The following is a 20,374-nucleotide window of genomic DNA, read 5'->3' as shown; positions in this document are numbered from 1 at the left end:
TAGCTCAGCAAATTACTGTTCCATAAAAACTGCATATTATAAAGTGATTTCTATAGAACTGCTCATTTGTGTATGTGGACACACACAACCAGAAGGTAAAAATTAAAATAAACACTCTATAAAATTATTATGTACAAATTTTTGTCGAAACTGTTTTTAATATTATCTTTTCAATAAAACTAACAAAATAGATACCTTAAAATAAAACAAAAAATGTAAATATCAAAAGTTATAATCCTAATGCCAAAGAATATAGAAATACACCCTAAAATGGTTCTCATATACGCTCTAACAGATCTCAAAAATAACATCTGCCAAGTCATGCTTCTACAACCTTATTACTTTTTTTTTTTACATCTTTATTGGAGTATAATTGCTTTACAATGGTGTGTTAGTTTCTGCTGTATAACAAAGTGAATCAGCTATATGTATACATATATCCCCATATCCCCTCCCTCTTGCACCTTCCTCCCACCCTCCCCATCCCACCCCCCTAGATGGTCACAAAGCACCAAGCTGATCTCCCTGTGCTATGCAGCTGCTTCTCACTAGCTATCTATTTTACATTTGGTAGTGTATATATGTCAACGCTACTCTTTCACTTCGTCCCAGCTTCCCCTCCCCCACCCCGTGTCCTCAAGTCTGTTCTCTACGTCTGTGTCTTTATTCCTGTCCTATTACTTTTTTGTTTGTTTGTTTTAATTTTTGGCTGCGCTGGGTCTTCGCTGCTGCGCGCGAGCTTTCTCCAATTGTGGTGAGCAGGGGCTACTCTTCGTTCCGGTGCACGGGCTTCTCATTGCAGTGGCTTCTCTTGTTGGGGAGCATGGGCTCTAAGCAAAGGGGCTTCAGTAGTTGTGGCTCGCAGGCTCTAGAGCGCAGGCTCAGTAGCTGCGGCACAGGGACTTAGTTGCCGCGGCATGCGGGATCTTCCCAGACCAGGGATGGAACCCATGTCCCCCACATTGGCAGGCGGATTCTTAACCACTGCACCACCAGGGAAGTCCCTGTCCTATTACTTTTTAAAGGTTTTCCCCCCATATTTTCTACTCCAACTCCACAGATCAGTAGCAAGAAATAAGATCAAATAAAAGAACATGTTTTGGTAACATTATCTGAAACAGAAGATAGGTTAGTTATAGCCAGAAAATAAACATTGTAGAATTATTTATGAAGAAATTATACTTAACATTGGTAGATTTCAAGACTTTTATATTTTAAAGGAATGAATTGTTTGTGAGTAAATCAGTTACTGCTAGAAGCAGTTTGCTTCAGTTACCTGAAATTAGAATAGCAGGCTCATTAAATATATATAAATCAGTGATGCAGAGGCACTGCACCATATTGATGGAGCCCTCATTAATTTTCAATGATACAGCCACTATCATATTTGTGTTCTAAAAAAAACCGAGTGAGGTTTACAATCATTTTTCTTCATCTCAGAAATCTGGCTTTTACATATTCTAACTTAGTAAATGAGAAGAAACCTAATACTCCAAAACATTTCTAATGAAGTCCATTAAATTTTACATTTTCTTGCCTTTTTGTAGGGAATAAATATATTTATTTATACATGTGTATAATATATATATTTATACAATGTCAAAAGTGAAATATGTAAAGTAAAAATACTATAAAATAAATTATCCTTATGAGGTGGTTGATACAGTCTTTCTAGACACTTGCATATAACACAAAACAAAGTCTAAATTTTGGATTTTTCAATATTGTGAGATGCTCTGTTCTCCAAAAAAAACTAAATGATAACAGAAAAAAAAGGAAATAAAATTTGCTTCTGATTAAAAAAAAAGTTATCCTCCAAATCATTTCCTGGCATAAATAATACATTTAGGTTTCCTAATTTGCATATTATATCTCAAAAACCAAATACAATGACATTGTTTATATATTATCAAAGAAAAAGATAAATTAAAATTAAAAACTGGCAGAAAAATCATTATTGAATGTTTAAAGTATTTTTTAATCTCAAGCTAGCATCCTGGAAACTAAAATACAAAGAGAAAATTGTTCCAAACATATCAAATTGATTTTTGATAATACTGTAGTATTTTCATTTTTCACATAAAATGGGTTTGAGTTACAATCTGGTTGCATTACATTAATAAGAACAGTACTTGGCAAATATGATCAAAATTTAATTGAACAATTATAACTGGAATTTACACAGAAAAAAGAAAATGGAGCTGGCCAGGTGAGCAATGCAACCATATAACCTTTCTTAGGCTTTAGCTTCCCCATCTGTTAAAAAAGGGAGGACAGGTGGAGAATAGAACTAAAAAGATGACTGCAAAGCTCCTTCCAAATTTACATTAATCGAGTCTGCCAACTTCCTATCAATCCTTTTGATGAAACAAATAGCACTTTGTAGCATGTACTTTTGTAAGGGCTTCCATCCCCAGCCTGAAAGCTAAAACAGACATGACTTTCACTTTCCTAAAGGAGCTAATATTTAGATATTTCCTCTTCAGTGACTGTTCCACAAAAACATTTATGCATTTGGAGCCACCTTAACACTTTGATCCCTTGATGCTAATATTGCAAAATTTCCCAAGTTTAGGATATTCTCACCAAAATTGTTTGCTTCCCCAAAGGCCCTTTTCCTACATCAGCAGAATGGTTACAATAAGGGTTCAGGATTTCAGGTGTCTGTTACTTCAGTAGCATTTTTTTAAAAAATAGTTTAACATGGTAGTTCTCTTATTAGTTTTTTAAGGAAACTGCATACTGTTATCCATAGTGGCTGTATCAATTTACATTCCTATCAACAATGAAAGAGGGTTCCCTTTTCTCCACACTGTCTGCAGCATTTACTGTTTGTAGATTTTGTGATGATGGCCATTCTGACTGGTGTGAGGTGATATCTCATTGTAGTTTTGATTTGCATTTCTCTAATTATTAGCGATGTTGAGCATCTTTTCATATGTTTGTTGGCCATCTGTATGTCCTCTTTGGAGAAATGTCTATTTAGGTCTTCTGCCCATTTTTGGATTGGGTTGTTTTTTTGATACTGAGCTGCATGAGCAGTTTGTATATTTTGGAGATTAATCCTTTGTCAGTTGTTTCATGTGCAAATATTTTCTCCCATTCTGAGGATTGTCTTTTAGTCTTGTTTATGGTTTCCTTTGCTGTGCAAAAGCTTTTAAGTTTCATTAAGTCCCATTTGTTTATTTTTGTTTTATTTCCATTATTCTAGGAGGTGGGTCAAAAAAGATTGTGCTGTGATTTATGTCAAAGAGTGTTCTTCCTATGTTTTCCTCTAAGAATTTTATAGTGTCCAGTCTTACATTTAGGTCTTTAATCGATTTTGAGTTTATTTTTGTGTATGGTGTTAGGCAGTGTTCTAATTTCATTCATTTACATATAGCTGTCCAGTTTTCCCAGCACCACTTATTGAAGAGGCTGTCTTTGCTCCATTGTATATTGTGGCCTCCTTTGTCATAGATTAGGTGACCATAGGTGCGTGGGTTTATCTCTGAGCTTTCTATCCTGTTCCATTGATCTATATTTCTGTTTTTGTGCCAGTACCATACTGTCTTGATTACCATAGCTTTGTAGTATAGTCTGAAGTCAGGGAGCCTGGTCCCTCTGGCTCCATTTTTCTTTCTCAAGATTTCTATGTCTATTTGGGGTCTTTTGTGTTTCCATACAAATTGTAAAATTTTTTGTTCTAGTTCTGTGAAAACTACCACATGACCCAGCAATCCCACTACTGGGCAGATATACCCAGAGAAAACCATAATTCAAAGACACATGCACCCCAATGTTCATTGCAGCACTATTTACAATAGCCAGGACATGGAAACAACCTAAATGTCCATCAAAAGAGGAATGGATAAAGAAGATATGGTACATATATACAATGGAATATTACTCAGCCATAAAAAGGAATGAAATTGGGTCATTTGTAGAGATGTGGATGGACCCAGAGAATGTCATATAGAGTGAAGTAAGTCAGAAAAACAAATATTGTACATTAATGCATACATGTGGAATCTGAAAAAACTGGTATAGATGATCTTATTTACAAGGCAGAAATAGAGACACAGACGTAGAGAACAAACATATGGATACCAAGGGGGAAGGGAAGCAGATGGGATGAATTGGGAGATTGGGATTGACATATATACACTATTGATACTATGTACAAAATAGATAACTATTGAGAACCTACTGTATAGCACAGGGAACTCTGCTCAATGCTCTATGGAGACCTAAATGGGAAGGAAATCCAAAAAAGAGGGGATATATGTATATATATATATATATATATATAGCTAATTCACTTTGCTCTACAGTAGAAACTAATACAACACTGTAAAGCAACCATACTCCAATAAAAAAAATTTTTTTAAATAGTTTAACAAATAGCATAAAATCCACTTTCACATCTTAATTACAAAGAATATTTTTATAACTCTAAACTTCCCTTTTCCTCCTTATAAAGAACCAAGAAAAACTAATTTCCATTTAATGACTCAAAAGAAGACCTAAAATACTATAAAATTACTGGGGGCAGTAACCATGTCTCCCACACTCACTGTTGTATACTCAGCACAGTGTTCTCCAAAATTGCTTGAGCGTAAGACTCTCTTAGATAGCCAGTATAAAATACAAGTTCCCTCCACCTGGTAAGGCCCAGAAATTTGTATTTTAAATAGGCACCCAAGGTGATTCTTAGGATGAGGCAAGTTTAGGAATCAGTGGCCTGGAAAATGTATTGAGTATATGAGAAAGAATGCAAACTTATATTTATTAGTAAACCAACAACTAATAAACTACAGTTGAGTCTTACTTTTTAATCTTTGAAAATAAGCTTAATACATATGAAACGTGAAGAAAACCGTTAAGATATCTAGGTTAAATTTTCATTCAATTATTCTCATTCTATTTACTATCTCAGGGACTAACAGCTAAGTAAACAAGAAGTAAATTGCCAAAAATATTCCTGAAACTTAACCTAAAAATTGTTATTTTTCTGCATTTAGAATACTGAAAGCAACTCTTTACAGTTGACTACAAAGTAAATACTCTTAAATTTACCTAAATTTTTAAACTTTCTTGAACTGTGCCTCATCTAATCCTCACAGCAATGCTGTGAGGTACATGCTACTGGTAAACCTACTATACAGATGAGAAAACAAAGGCTTAAAGAAAATAGTTTTCCCTAAATCACACAGCTAAGAATAAGTGGAAAACCTAGGATTCAAACTGAGGCAAACTATCATTACACATACGTTAGACATAATATTTTATGCCCACAGCAGAAAAAAAGGCAATGAGGAAATATATTAATTCTGTCTCTGTTTATACTTTTACCCCTACAGAAACTAAGTGCCAATGTTTCAAGTTCTTGCAAAATAAAATAATTTGTGTTTTAACAATTAAGTTTGAACATCGAATAAACAGCTTCATATTTATTACCTGCTTGAATCTTATAATACAAATTTGACAATATAACTTCAAAGGAGAGGTGGATATAGATACAAGGGAAAGAGCTCTCAAAGGGCGTCCATCCATGAGGGACCCCTTTTGGTCCATTGGTAAAGAATCTGCCTTCCAATGCAGGGGACACGGGTTCGATCCCTGGTCAGGGAGCTAAGATCCCACATGCCGCAGGGCAACTAAGCCCGCACATCATGACTACAGAGCCCACACGCTCTGGAGCCCTGTGCACCACAACTACAGAGCCCACGCACTCTGGAGCCCACGCGCCAAAACTAGAGAGAGAAAACCTGCATGCCACAACTAGAGAGAAGCCCACGCACCGCAACAAAAAGATCCCACTTGCCGCAACGAAGATCCTGCGTGCCACAACAAAGAGCCGATGCAGCCAAAAAAAAATGAAAAAGGGTGTCCATCCATGAAACGAAAATTCACCTGCAGGCAAAACCTAACAAAAGGTTTCTTCCAAGACAGAAAATATATGTGTATACGCATGTGTGTGTATATATATACATATATACATATATGTAGTAAACTAGTCAGCAGATAAAATGAATCTTAAAAAAAGATTCCCAGTATAAAAAAAAAAGAATTAGAGAAGAAGAGCCATATGGGGTTAGGGCTATATTTTCACATACAAAGAGAAACATTACAGATAATATTAATTACTAAATATTTAGTAACCATGGTTTTAAAGAACTAAGACAGTAAGTTACACTCAATAAGAGAAGGAACTGAAATGCAAACACTGCATCTTCAAGACTCAAATGCACTAATAGTCATTTTTAGTCAAACCAAAAAAATACATATTATAGCCATAAAATAACCAATCCATAGTGATATATTCATATTCTGTAAATAAACTGACCAGCACTCTCTCCCATAATGGAAAAGGAAAATCACCACTAATAAAAATAACTAAAATTTTTAATATTTTAAGAAGCAGTTTTACTAATGGTATAAGGTCAGAAAAAAAAAGACTAAAGCTAATGACTACAATGATTTTCTAATTAACTGTTAACTAAATTACCCAAATTTTAAGAGACTGAAGGGGCTAAATATTATCTGTTCTAAGCAAATTAACAAATCAAAGTTAAACAGCTGGCCTAAAACTTGCCAGTCTGTGGCAGAACTAGAACATAGATTTTCTAACTTGTGAGTCAGTGTTCTGTCTATTACCCAATGGATTTGTATAATTAAAATACATGGGAGGGCTTCCCTGGTGGCGCCGTGGTTGGGAGTCCACCTGCCGATGCAGGGGACACCGGTTCGTGCCCCGGTCCGGGAAGATCCCACATGCCGCGGAGCGGCTGGGCCCGTGAGCCATGGCCGCTGAGCCTGCGCTCCGCAATGGGAGAGGCCACAACAGTGAGAGGCCCGCCTACCGCAAAAAAAAATAATAATAATAATACATGGGACATGAACTCTTATACATATAGTGAAAGCAAAAACCACCTCCTTCAGGAGAATTGTCTTGAGATATTCATTGTAACTACAATCCACAAATATGAGATATTAATTCTCCAGAGCTGTTCCACAGCATTATATTCTAATCAACTTCAAAACATCCCATTAAAGAAGACAAAGAAGGAGAGGGAGGGGAAGAGGGAGAGGGAGAGGGTAAAGAAAAGAATATTTAGGAGAGTTTTAGGGAAGAAGCTGAGGTAGTAAAAAAAAAAAAATCAGAAACTACAAAAGGAAAGAAATATTAAAGGGGCATAGCAATTACCAATTTTGAGGTAAAGAAAATAAACATGTACACACAGAACTGAGGCTACAGGAAGTAAATGCCTCAACAATAGTAAGGCCAGCTTTTCCTAACAAACATGATGGAGTAACTGATGTCAGACTAGCATTCTCACCATGAGCTACCATAAAACAAACAAAATGCATGAGACAATCATTTACAGGTATTAGATAATGGGCAACACAGAGACTATAATCCCTTAGAAATGGTAAACTAACAAGGTGACCACTACAGTTGCCTCTTCTTTCTACCTGGGAAAAATGTCCATGACCACGGCCCAGCAAGTAAGAATTTAAGAAGGGCACAGTGGTTCTGCTAAGCTGTACAGGCAGAGATCAGACTTCAGTGCTGTTGATATGGTTGAAATCTGCAACGCAGAGGGTCCAGAAGTCTGTAAGAACCACGCCCCGCTGTAAGTCCTTGGCCACAGAACAGACTGCACATATACAGGGCAAAACCAATCAAGGATTAAAAGATAATGGCTGGGAGAGGAAGACAGTATAGTTAAGGAGTGCTGGGTAAACTTTGGAGTTCCCACCCAGCCAAAGTAGAGAAACCACATTAACACCTTATTAACACCTCAAACATCCAACTGAGATATGAAAAAGGCCTCAACTAAGAGTGAGGACCACATCATATAATAAGACTTATTCTAGACTCACCCTAACAAAGCCTAATCAAGCCCCAACAAGTTTTGCAAGGAATTGAAAGTTTGGAGGTTGAGTTGCAGTAAAGTAAGGAAACACAATGGGCTCTCCTCAGATCCATCCTAGCAAAGATTAAAACCAAGCCTACAAAAAAAAAAAAAAAAAACCAAGCCTACAAAGTTCAAGGTAATCAGCCAGTAACTGAAGTATCTACAAGAATTTTTAAAAACACCACTCTACACAGAAAGATAAAATTTGCAATTTCTAGTACCATCTACACAATCAGTATACAATTGAAAAAAGTACTAAATGTAAAAAAAATAAAAGAAAGAAAAATGTGACCCATAGGGAAAAAAAAAAAGAGTAGTCAATAGAAACCAACCCTGGGACTTCCCTGGTGGTCTAGTGGTTGAGACTCTTCACTCCCAATGCAGGGGGCCTAGGTTTGATCCCTGGTCAGGAAACTAGATGCCACATGCTGCAACTAAGAACCTGCATGCCGCAACTAAAGATCCTGTATGCCACAACTAAAGATCCCGCGTGCCTCAACGAAGATCCTGCATGCCGCAACTAAGACCCAGCACAGCTGAATAAATAAATAAAAATTTAAAAAATAAGTGAAACCAACTCTGAGACAGCCAAGATGTTGGATCTAACAGACTGAAACTTTAAAATCAGCTATTTTAAATGTTTTTAAAGATTTAACACAAAATATGTCCAAAGAATTACATTCAAAGAAGTAAAGGAAAGGGCTTCCCTGGTGGCGCAGTGGTTGAGAGTCCGCCTGCAGGGCGGACGGTGGGTGCAGGATGCAGGGGACGCGGGTTCGTGCCCCGGTCCGGGAGGATCCCACATGCCGCGGAGCGGCTGCGCCCGTGGGCCATGGCCGCTGAGCCTGCGCGTCCAGAGCCTGTGCTCTGCGACGGGAGAGGCCACAGCAGTGAGAAGCCCACGTACCGCAAAAGGAAAAAAAAAAAAAAGAAGAAGAAGTAAAGGAAAATATGGTCTTAATTAGTGTGCAGATAGGAAATCTAGTAAGAGAAATGAAAACTATAGAAAAGAACAAGATGAAAACCCTAGAACAAAAGTACAATAACAAATGAAAAATCTACCACATGGGCTTAACAGAAGATTGGACATGGCAGATGGGAGTCAGTGAATTTGAATACAGACCAGTAAAAAATATCTAATCTGAAGAACAGACAGAAAAAAAAGATCAAAGAAAAATGAATAATACCCCAGCAACTTATAGAACAATACCAAAGAGTCTAACACACAAGTACTTGGAGTTCCAAAATAAGAAGAGAGTGAAAATAGTGCAGAAAGAATCACTGAAATTTTCCAAATAGGATGAAAAACACTGACTTAACAGTTCCAAGCTCAGCAAACCTCAACTAGGATGAATACAAAGAAAAGCACACCTAGACTTATAGTCAAACTTCTAGAAACCAAAGATAAAATCTTGAAAGCAGCCCCAAAAGATTTTTATGATAAAGGGGTCCAAGGATATAAGTAACAGCTAACTTCTCATCACAAACAATGGAGATCAGGAAATAATGGAATGGGGAGTTCCTTGGTGGCCTAGTGGTTAGGATTCTGCGCTTTCACTGCCATGGCCCAGGTTCAATCCCTGGTCAGAACTGAGATCCCGCAAGCTGTGCAGTGTGGCCAAAAAAGAAAAAAAGAAAACAATGGAATGATATATTTCAAGTGATGAAATGACAATCCATAATTTCATATTCAGCAGAAATATCCTTCAAACAGTACGGTGAAATAAAAACACTCACATAAACAAAATCTGGGAGAATTCTTAACCAACAGAACTGTACTACAAGAAATACTAAAGAATGCTCTTCAGGCAGAAAAAAAATCAATGCAACTATAAAATCAGATCCAAAAGAAGGAAGAAAGATACTAAAGATGGTAAATAAGTAGGTGAATACAAAAGACTACATGGGGCTTCCCTGGTGGCACAATGGTTAAGAACCCACCTACCAATGCAGGGGACACGGGTTCGATCCCTGGTCCAGGAAGATCCCACATGCCACAGAGCAACTAAGCCCGTGCACCACAACTACTGGGCCTGCGCTCTAGAGCCTGTGAGCGCAACTACTAAGCCCACGAGCCACAACTACTGAAGCCCATGAGCCTAGAGCCTGTGCTCTGCAGCAAGAGAAGCCACCGCAATGAGAAGCCCGTGTATCGCAACGAAGACCCAACACAGCCAAAAATTGAAAAATAATAATAATTTTTTAAAAAGACTACAGCACACTAGGATGGCTATAATCAAAAAGATAAATAATAACAAGTGTTGGCAAAAGATGTAGAGAAACTGGAACCCTTATCCACTGCTGGTGGAAATGTAAAATTCTGCAGTCACTTTGGAAAAGTCTTACAATTCCTCAAATGGATAAATATAGAATCATCATATGATCCAACAGTTATACTCTTAAGTACACACCTGAAACAAAATCATTTGTCACACAAAACTTGTACATGAATGTTCATGGCAGTATTATTCATTATAGCCAAAAACTGGAAACAACCCAAATGTCCATCAACTAATGAACAGACAAATAAAAAGTGGTATATCCAAACAATGGGATAGTGTCCAATAACAAAAAGAAAGAAGCTCTGAAAAATGCTACAACATGGATGAAACTTGTACTAAGTAAAAGCCAGTCACAGAGGACCATATATTATATGATTCCATTTATATGAAATGTCCAGAATAGGCAATCTATATGGACAGAAAGTCAATTAGTGGTTACCTAGGGCTGGGAGACAGTAGGACTGGAGGACAGGGCTAAGTAGTAAGGGGTTTCTTTGTGGAGTAACAAAAACATTCTAGAATTAACTGTGGTGACAGATGCATGTCTCTGAGAATATACCAAAAGCCACTGATTCTACACTCAAAATGAGTGAATTTTATGGTATGTGAATTCTATCTCAATAAAGTTGTTTACTAAAAAGACTATTTTTTATTCTCTACATCTCCTTAAAGGCAACTGGCTGTTTAAAGCAAAAATAACAATATTAAATCATATATAGAAGTTAAAGATAAGACATCATCAGCATACAGGATGAGAGGGGTAAGTAAATGGTATTATATTATTCACACTTGTGAGGTATTGAAATGTAAGGAATTTGTGAGGAAGTGAAAAATTATAAGTGTCAGATATTGACTCTTAATAGACTTTGATAAAGATGCACATTGTTGGGCTTCCCTGGTGGCGCAGTGGTTGAGAGTCCGCCTGCCGATGCAGGGGACACGGGTTCGTTCCCCGGTCCGGGAAGATCCCACATGCCGCAGAGCGGCTGGGCCCGTGAGCCATGGCCGCTGGGCCTGCGCGTCCAGAGCCTGTGCTCCGCGGCGGGAGAGGCCACAGCAGTGAGACGTCCACGTACCGCAAAAAAAAAAAAAAAGATGCATATTGTTATACTTAGAGAAATCACTAAAAGAAAATTTAAAAAATAAAAGAACAATAAAGAGCTAATAGGCCAATACTTTAAGTTATCCAATTAATCCAAAATAAGGCAAAAAAAGGACAAATGGAAAACAAATAGACTTAAACCCAATGATAGCAAAAATTACATTAAATATAAAGGGACTAACACACCAATTAAAAGGCAGCAATGTTGGACCATATAAAAGAGCAAAACCAACTATGTACTGTCTACAAGATATAAGACACACATTGGTTGAAAGCAAAAGGACAGAGAAAGGTATACTATCAAACAGGAAGCATTAAGAGAATGACGTAATATCAGACAAAAACTTCAGGACATATTACAAAAGACCAAAAGGAGCATTTCATAATGACAAAAGGATAAATTCATCAAGAAGTCATAGCAATTCTGAATATCTATGTACCTAATAAGAGAGTTTCAAAATACATGAAGCATGACAGAACTAAAAGGAGAAACTGACAAATCCACAATCCAGTTGGAGTAATTGATAAAATGAGTAGATAAGATAAATTAGTATGGATGCAGATCTGAGTAACACTATCAACCAAGTTGACCTAATTGACATACACTATACCCAACAGCTACAGAATACACATTTTTTTCAAATTTACACTGATTGCTCACCAAGACAGACCATATGCTGGACCATAAATAAGTTTTCAGAAAATTTTAAAAGACTGAAATTTAGCGAAGTGCATTCTCTTACTTCAACAATATTAAATTAGAAATTAAATGATCTGTAAAGTCCCCTTTTTCTAATTCTTCTACCCAGAATGAGTGCCTTTTTCTAATTTTTCTGTCCATTGTTTCCTAGTTCACAAAAAGGTACTGTATAAGCCCAGCATATTAGTTAAACAAATGAATTAATACCACTTATGAATTATTCTTTCCAACAATAAATAAATTGAACTTTAATCTGACAAACTTCTAAAATTACTAGTAATTTATAGAAAATACAAAGGAACATATTAATACCACAGAGTTGCAATCAGAAAAATTCAGACTGGTAACTCTTTAGAACAAACTACTCAGAAACATCAGTAAATGAGAGAGAGAGAGAGACAGAGGGACAGAGAAAAGAAGATAAAAAAGAGAGAAAGACAAACCTTAAGTACTGCAAAATATTGATTTTTACATATATCAAGATGTGTTTTGTTTATTCTACTTTGTGTCTTATGTGTGTTTAAAATGAAAAAAGGAGATTTAATAAAATCAAATATAGGTAAAGTTTCCAGAGACAAGTGTTGCCAAGGATGGTTGGGATAAAACTTAAATTATTAAAGACTTTAGTTTTAAATTTGTGTCAATCTGAAAAATATTATCCAACTATGTTGGGTAATAGAAAAAGAAAAAATAAAGTTTCTGTATTCCAAAGAAAAAATAAAGTTTTCCCAGCTTCCTTAAAAAAAAAAAAAAAAAAGACTTCAGTTAAATGAAAATTAGATTTAATTGGCTCCATCTAATTCAATATGCCTTCAGAATTCTATGAAAGACCCATTTCTTAAAATAGGTGGCCCTGATAAACAAAGAAAAAATATTATCCTTTTCTGTAATTAAGTCAGAGTTCATCATTGAATTGGAAAAAAAAAAGCAAAAATAGAATCCAATCTTCTTTGGATGTTCATGCAATCAATTCATTTGGGTGTTTGCTGGACAGATTTGATACATAAGAGAACACACTTCCTCAATAGCTAGCAGTTAAGGGAGAAAAGTATTTTCATAATGTTTCACCTCTTTTCTCCTTTCTGCCTCTGTATTTTCTCTCATAAATAGTATTCCTAAATAATCTTTCCATAATCCTACACTTCTTATCTTTCGTGAAGCACTATTCCTACTCACTTTATCACTTGCTTCCTAAAATGCCTTTACTACTTGAGGACACACAAAATAAAGTGAGTAAAATCATGTGGCCCTGTAATCCTTGTCTCATGGTATTCACACTCTTGTGTATAAACACCCTCCCACCTTGTAACAGGATTGTTCAGTGCTAACAAATAAAATACAGCAGAAGCAATGATAACGTGACTTTTCTGATTAGATGATGAGAGGCTCTGCAGCTTCTGGTTCTCTCTCATCACTAATTCTGGGAAAAGCCACGTCATGAGCAGTCCTATGGAGGGTCCACAGGGAGGAACTGAAGCTACCAAGAACCACATGAGTGACCTTGGAAACAGATGCTCCAGTCCCAGGCAACAGCTTGAGCAAACCTCATGAAAGACACTGAGCCAGAATCACTCAGCTGAACCACTCTCATACTCCTGACCCTCAGAAACTATGTAAGATAATAAATATTTATTGCTTTAAGGTACTAAGTTTTGGGGTAATTCATTACACAGCAATAGGTAACTAATGCAAATAGCAATGCTAAACAACAATACCTGCTCCTTTCAGACTAACAACTGTATTATAAAAATGCCCAAGTTCAATGCCATGAAATACATTCTGTACAAATTCAACATACTATCAAATCAAAAGTATTTCACATCAAAATCCATAATGTTTTATTACCTATCAGAAGAGCAAGATTTAAAAAATAATAATGCCCAATATCAGCAAAGATGTTTGGCAACAAAAATTACCATAAATAGTTGTTGGGAGCACAATCAATACAATCTTTTTTGATAACAACTGAGCAATGTTCATCAAAATTTACAAGTCACATACAATTCTACTACTAGGCATTTACATTTACCCCCGTTTGCCTGTTTATCTTACAATATACTTGCATAAGTGCTGAGAGAGAGAGAGAGAGAGAGAAGCTCCAGTGAAAACTGGAAATCTAAAGATTCATCAAAAAACTTTTGGTTAAATCAGTTATAGTATAACTGAACAGTGGACTATCAACCAACTGTTAAAGAGGAAGACATGTACATACCAATTTAGAAAAGATACCCAAGATATACATTATGAAAAAAGTAAGGATATATATAATCCCACTTCCATGAGAGAACATGATAACGAGTTCATATTAAGAAAATCATCACAAAAGGGTCATTATAATTAAAATTATATTTTCACATTTTATAGTCTCTTAAATTTATTTAAAGATAACCATTGTTGTGCAAGTCTTTCATAGCAGGCCAGACAGATCCTGTTTAAATTTTATTTCTGCTTAACATCCATACCATGCACAAATAATATGATAGCCAATGTATACTGAACAAATACTATGTGAAAGAAACTCTGTTAAGCACCTCCAAATATGATGTTTACATATATTGTTTAATCCTCAAACACTGTAATATATATGGTGCTATTATCTCTATTGTACAGGTAAGAAAAATGAGGCAAAAGGAGTTAGGAATTTGCCCAAAGCCACAGAGCCTGTAAGAGTACAAAGAATTCAAAATCAGAAGTTTGTTCTCTTAGCCAATAACATATAATCTTTTATTCAGTTTGTTCATATTTCAAGTCAAAAAAGGGCTGTAAAACGTGGTCTTTATCTAACAGGTTAGCAAATAAACCAAAATCAATGCAATACGAGAATGACTTAGACAATTCTTAACTCTTATGAAAAAACAGAAAAGACTATGGATATGACAAAAGCAATTTCTAATTAAAAATAAATATTTTATAATTGTCTAATAAAAACGCAATTTATTTTACTAAAATCACATAATCTTCCCTGACTGGCTAATTACTACTAGGTAGAAATTTCTTCCAGTAAATTACATTTAGTTAGCATCCTTCCAAAAAAGCAAATTCCCTTTCCTTGAGCACCAACTGTAACAAATCTGATACAGGAAAATGAAGAGAAGCTGAGCAAAATCTCTCTAAAAACCTAATAGTCTTTACACAGCGTTTGTCTCGTTTCCCTTTTTCAATCTACTTTATTATTTTCACCATATTTCTAAATCTTAACCCATTCAATCACAGCTCTACTGTATTTCCTTTGCTGGATGAAGCAAAGGGAAATAAAGATTAATTAGAAAAAGGGACCAATCCAGTAAGTTACTAAATCCCATTATAATCATTATAACTACAATTAACCATGCAATTTATGCTTACCCAAAGGTCTTGTCCACCACATTGTAGATTATCCATCATTTTTTATCTCTAAGAAACCTCAAAGAAACTACAGGAATATATGTTCACCTTACATCCCAAAGTGCTTTATATAAACCACCTCTACTGAACCACATTTGACCATAAAAACGTGGCAAGAAACACTCTGACCAGTTCCTGCACTTACTCTTCAAAATATTCAACCTCCCTTCTTCCCCTATCCCCCCAAAATTGGCGTTCTAGAGTCAGACAGCCTGTGTTCCAATTCTAGCAGGGCCCACTAAATAAGAGACGTGGAGCAGTCTCTGTTTCCTTCCCTGTAAAATGGAAATGATACTAGTACCTACTTCGTGGGACTGTTGTGAGAATGAAATAAGATAACTCATGGTAAAGAGCTTAGAACAGTGCCTGGCATGTAATGTGCACTCAATAAATGCCAGCCATTACTGTTATCTCCAAAATTAACTGCCTAAAATCTAAATTTTCTCTTTTAGAGATGAGAATCTAACCAAACTCCATCAGGACAGTGGGCATATCGTCGGGGTTTCAAATTAACTAACGCAATAAATAGCAGCAGTATATAAACACAGTAATTTTATTTTCATAGCACTTTCGCTCTTTTTAATAAAAACATTTTGCGTGAACTTAAACACTCCTAACCCCACGCTTTTAACCAGCGAAATGTCTGGAACCCTGTTGACAACACAGCCTGGAAATACAGTCGAGGTTTTCATCACCTAAGAAGGGTGAAACCTAACAAACTGCTGGTTACCACATCAGGGAACCTGCAGTCCAAACCAGGCCTGAGCGGCTCAGGGCTAGCGGCTAGTCTGTTTACAGAAACAACGTTCCCTTTTCCCATTTTCCTCCCCAGAGTCGAAACTAACGACGCCCTTTTCTCCCCTGAGCCGAGGTCAAGCATCTCCCGGCTCTTTCGAGAGCTCCCACCCTGTGCGTCTTCCCCCCATAATTCCCACTCTCCCCCGACTCACAGAGTGTGTCCGCACACATTCACCATCAGCTTCAACGAAGGGTTCCGGTATTTGGTGGTCTTACACCGGGGACAGCCCTGATCGTCCATGGCGCCTTCTTTCCTGTGGACTCTCCTGGATGCCTGCTTCAGTCGCAGCCACAGCCACCTCCAAGCCCCCTCAGACCCGAGGCCAAGCGGATTCCTACCAACAGGCACTTGGCTGGGACGGTCCTTTGCAAATGAGCACCGGCCGGGGGGCGAGGCATGTCAGCACAAAGGTTCCGGCAGCAAGTTTTCCGGTCCTGCAGCTAGGGCTCGGTGTCAGCTTCCGCAGGCCAGCGCAAAGGCTTAGATTTCGGGGAGGGCTCTTAAAAAGGCAAATTGTACATAAAGCCTCATCTCTATGCACCTAGCTGTATTTTTCAAGGAACTGTGTCACAATTAGGAACAGAGATTCCATCTTGTTTTGTCTGGAGACATTCCCATTGTATCAAAGATTTATGCCTGGTGTACATATTCAATAATTCGCACCAGTATTTTCTTTTGAACAACTTGATAGCCTGTGTTTTATACTTCTCCTTTACGCTTGCACAGTCGTGCAATCACAGAAAATAATATGCATTCGCAGATATGAAGTTTGGAACAGTTATTTAGAATGAAAGTCTCTGCACCGACCCACTGCAGAGGGGGGTTTATTTATTACAGATTCTCACTAAATGTCAAAATAGTTCTATAAATAATATCTGGCAACTGTAGAGAACCTCTTACCTCAAGATGGTCAGGCATGCTTAACAGTTTCGGCTGGCTCTAATATCTCTTACCACCCTCCCAATCAAGACAATATTGGTTTCCCCAAATACCGGGGTGATTACACACGAATCTATGCTTTATTTCAGCAATTCTACACTCTGAGAGCCTGAATCTCTTTAGAAATTGTAAGTCACATTCACTAAATTTATCCAGGCTGCAAAGTGAAGTCTGTAAACAGCTCTATTAGATAATAAATTCCTCCCACTATAAGGGACACATCTTATCCATCCCCCGAAGGAGGATTTGTTTATACTTGTTGAATAAGTAGAGTAAATGAAGAATGAATGAATGAACATCAAAGAGTAGCGTAATGTGAACATTTTTTTATGCTGAGCACTATATTGTAATCTGACCCAAACTCCATTAGAAGTGGGCAAATAAAGCTTTTCAAATTAACCCATAAAATGAATACCAGCTGTATACACTCATAGTAATTTTAATTTTTCACAGCAGTTTTTCTCTTTTCAATGAAAACATAAAGAGGAACATTCCAACTCTCACTTTTTTTTTAAACAGTGAACCCAACAGGTAACCCATGTGGCAATACAGTTGGGATTTCCATGGATTACGGAGGGAGAACCTGACAAACAGCTGGATACCACATAGGAGAACCAACAGACCAAGGCAGGCCACAGCAGTACAGGGCTTTATATTAGTATACAGACATCAGGGATTCACCTAACAAATAAATCATGTCATTTGCTGGATCATAATATTGTTCACTAACAGAAGCTAAACAAATGTAAATTTACTAAAATAGGCAATATCCAACACTGTGCTGACCTGGAGACATTATCCTGCTATTTATTGAAAGAGACCACATCCAAACCAATTATAAGCTCAAAGTGAAGCTCTCTAAGAATAAAGGCAATTTTTTGTATCTTTATATTTTAACAGAACAGGAAACTTCTGGTGAAAGAGTGAACATGATCAGTGAGCAAATAAAATTTTTAGCCAAAACTACATCGAGAACCCATCCATTAAGTTGGCATTATTGTTTGTCACCACCAGCACACTTTTAATTGTATCTTTGAACAGGATACCTCAACCAGTTTGTGCAGTGAATTGCTGTTCCTTTCTCCCAAACCTTGAGATTAAGGCAAAGAAAGCACTGAAGATTATGGGAGGAAACATTGCTACCAACTCTATCCTTTTCCCAGGTTGGAAATTACTGTCAGAGAAGCACGGTAGCAACAGCTGACTTGGAACTCTATCAGATAAGCATTACTCATGGAGCTAGAGGCAGCAGAAAGTAGTGCTTATAGATTTGGCCCCGGCACTAAGAGAGCTGGATTCAAGTGCTGGCTTCCTCACTTACTAGCTGCATGATCAAGGGCCTCAGTTTTCCCAAATATAAGATGAGGATAACACCAGCACAACTAGCACAGAGGACTGAGGATACAACTAGCGCAGAGTAAGAGCTCAGTAACTGTTAGCCATTATTAAGAGGAGTATAGGTTTTATTAGCAGTAGTATCGACAAGAGGCATGCAATGTACTAGGAAGAGCCTGTCCTTCTTTTAAAACAAACAGACCTGTTTTTGAGCCAAACTTCTTATCCTCCTTTACCTCAGTTTCCTTCCTCCATATAATACATTTCACAGGGTGTTGTAATGATTAAATTACATGACGTGCATATACAAAGGCCCTACTACAATGCCTCGCATACAACAGAAACTCTGAAAAGTATACCATTACCACTGGTGGAGTTCACTAATACAAAATGGTCAGAAAGCTTTGAGGAGGAAAGCACTGACAGCACCAGACTTCTGACTCAAATGGAAACTCAGCCCTTGTAAAAACCACCCAACTATCAAAGTTTCCCACATTTCTAAAGATAGCTGCATCCCAACGGTGGACCAGTGGAGCCCATTATTTCTCTTCCCAGATCTGCTCATCCTCTAGCGTTCCTAAGAGTAGATTCTACCTCCTGGGACAATGTTTCTCAAACGCAGCCCTTCCTTTCCAGCCCCAAGGCCATGGACCCAGGTTGGGCCTTCCCCATATGTTAAAGGCTTTTATTGTTTTGTCCCTTGATGATGGATAGCATCCCTCCTCCCTTCTTATGGAAAACAGCTCCTCCTCCCCCACAGGCCTGTGTGGGTTGACATACAACCCTTACTGGACCAATCAGAGATCTTCCCTAGAATTTATCAAATTGGCAGCAAGGAAAATGTAGCAGAGCCTCTTGAAGCTAGAATATGTGAGCTGGGAACTAATGGAAGCCATGCTTCCAACCTCCTGGGGAAAGCCCCTCTGAAAGACTAAAACTACTTTGATGAGACAGGCAGAGGCAAGTGAAAAGGGACAATGAATGGGCCTTTAAGTCTGACCAGCTGCATTCTGCTCTTCCCATTGTTTGGTGTCATGATCCAAAAAATTCATCTTTTTGCCTAGGCCAGTTCAAGTGGGGTTTCTGGCTCCTGGGGAAATTAATATCACCTCAAAGAGGCAAAAATGCTGCTACACCTGGGAGAAGACTAGAACCTGGCACTTAGTCTCTGCCAGGATCTTTTCCCTCCACTATCACCCATGTGACTTACTAGGTCACCCTCCCTCTCACCTACTGTTCATCAGCGTCCTCAACAGGCAGATAGCTTAGTCACTGAGAACTCCCAAGCATTACCTCCAAGACTCCTTCTACCAGTCTTAATTCTTTTCTTCATGCAAGTTTGAAAAATCCTAGAAAAGGACTCGGACTGTTTTGGTTTGGGGCCAGTGCCCATCCCTGGACCAGTCAACTATATGGTTATGATATTATGTACAACACAGCCACTATACACAGACCACTGTGTCCACCACACCACAGCAAAATGAGCATTTCATTTGAAGTCCCTCATAATTTGTCCCCAACATGCCTTTTAAGCTAATCTCCCATCACACACCTACATAAAACCCACACTCCAGACACACTGAATTACTCAATATATTCAGAAATAAACCACACACCTTCATGGCTCCATGCTTTGTTCCCTCTGCCTCTAATGAACTGTATCCTTGAACTCTCAAAATTCTTGTCCTTAAAGACCCAGTTAAAAATCCACCCCCCATTGCCTTCCACCTCTCAAAATTAGTCTCTTTATCCTCACCACTCGTATACCCTGTATTGTATTTACTTACAAATATGTCTTACTTCCCCCACTAGATTTTAAGCTCCTCAGGGTCAGAGACCCCAATATATTCATCTTTCTATCCTTCAGTATGTAATGCAATACCATGTACTTAATCAGGACTCAATAAATATTTGGCAAATGAATGATCC

At 37.6% G+C, this 20,374-nt stretch overlaps 1 protein-coding gene across 5 annotated transcripts in view; it reads right to left on the bottom strand.

The window, feature by feature from the left end:
- MNAT1 (MNAT1 component of CDK activating kinase) overlaps window positions 1–16,546 on the bottom strand; it is a 216,494-nt gene extending 199,948 nt beyond the window's left edge. For 2 of the 5 annotated variants that reach the window (XM_049706412.1, XM_049706414.1), the window contains exon 1: window positions 16,323–16,545. In XM_049706412.1, the coding sequence (XP_049562369.1) occupies window positions 16,323–16,411 (89 nt within the window). In that variant the 5' untranslated portion in view covers window positions 16,412–16,545. Of the gene's footprint in view, window positions 1–16,322 lie in introns of all 5 variants that reach the window. The other 3 variants (XM_033421047.2, XM_004262098.3, XM_049706413.1) reach the window with 2 other exon arrangements.
- Between the last annotated feature and the right edge of the window lie 3,828 nt (window positions 16,547–20,374).

Source organism: Orcinus orca, chromosome 2 (assembly GCF_937001465.1).
Source record: "Orcinus orca chromosome 2, mOrcOrc1.1, whole genome shotgun sequence".
Classification (NCBI taxonomy): Eukaryota; Metazoa; Chordata; class Mammalia; order Artiodactyla; family Delphinidae; genus Orcinus; species Orcinus orca.
This window is presented reverse-complemented; position numbering and strand designations above follow the sequence as displayed.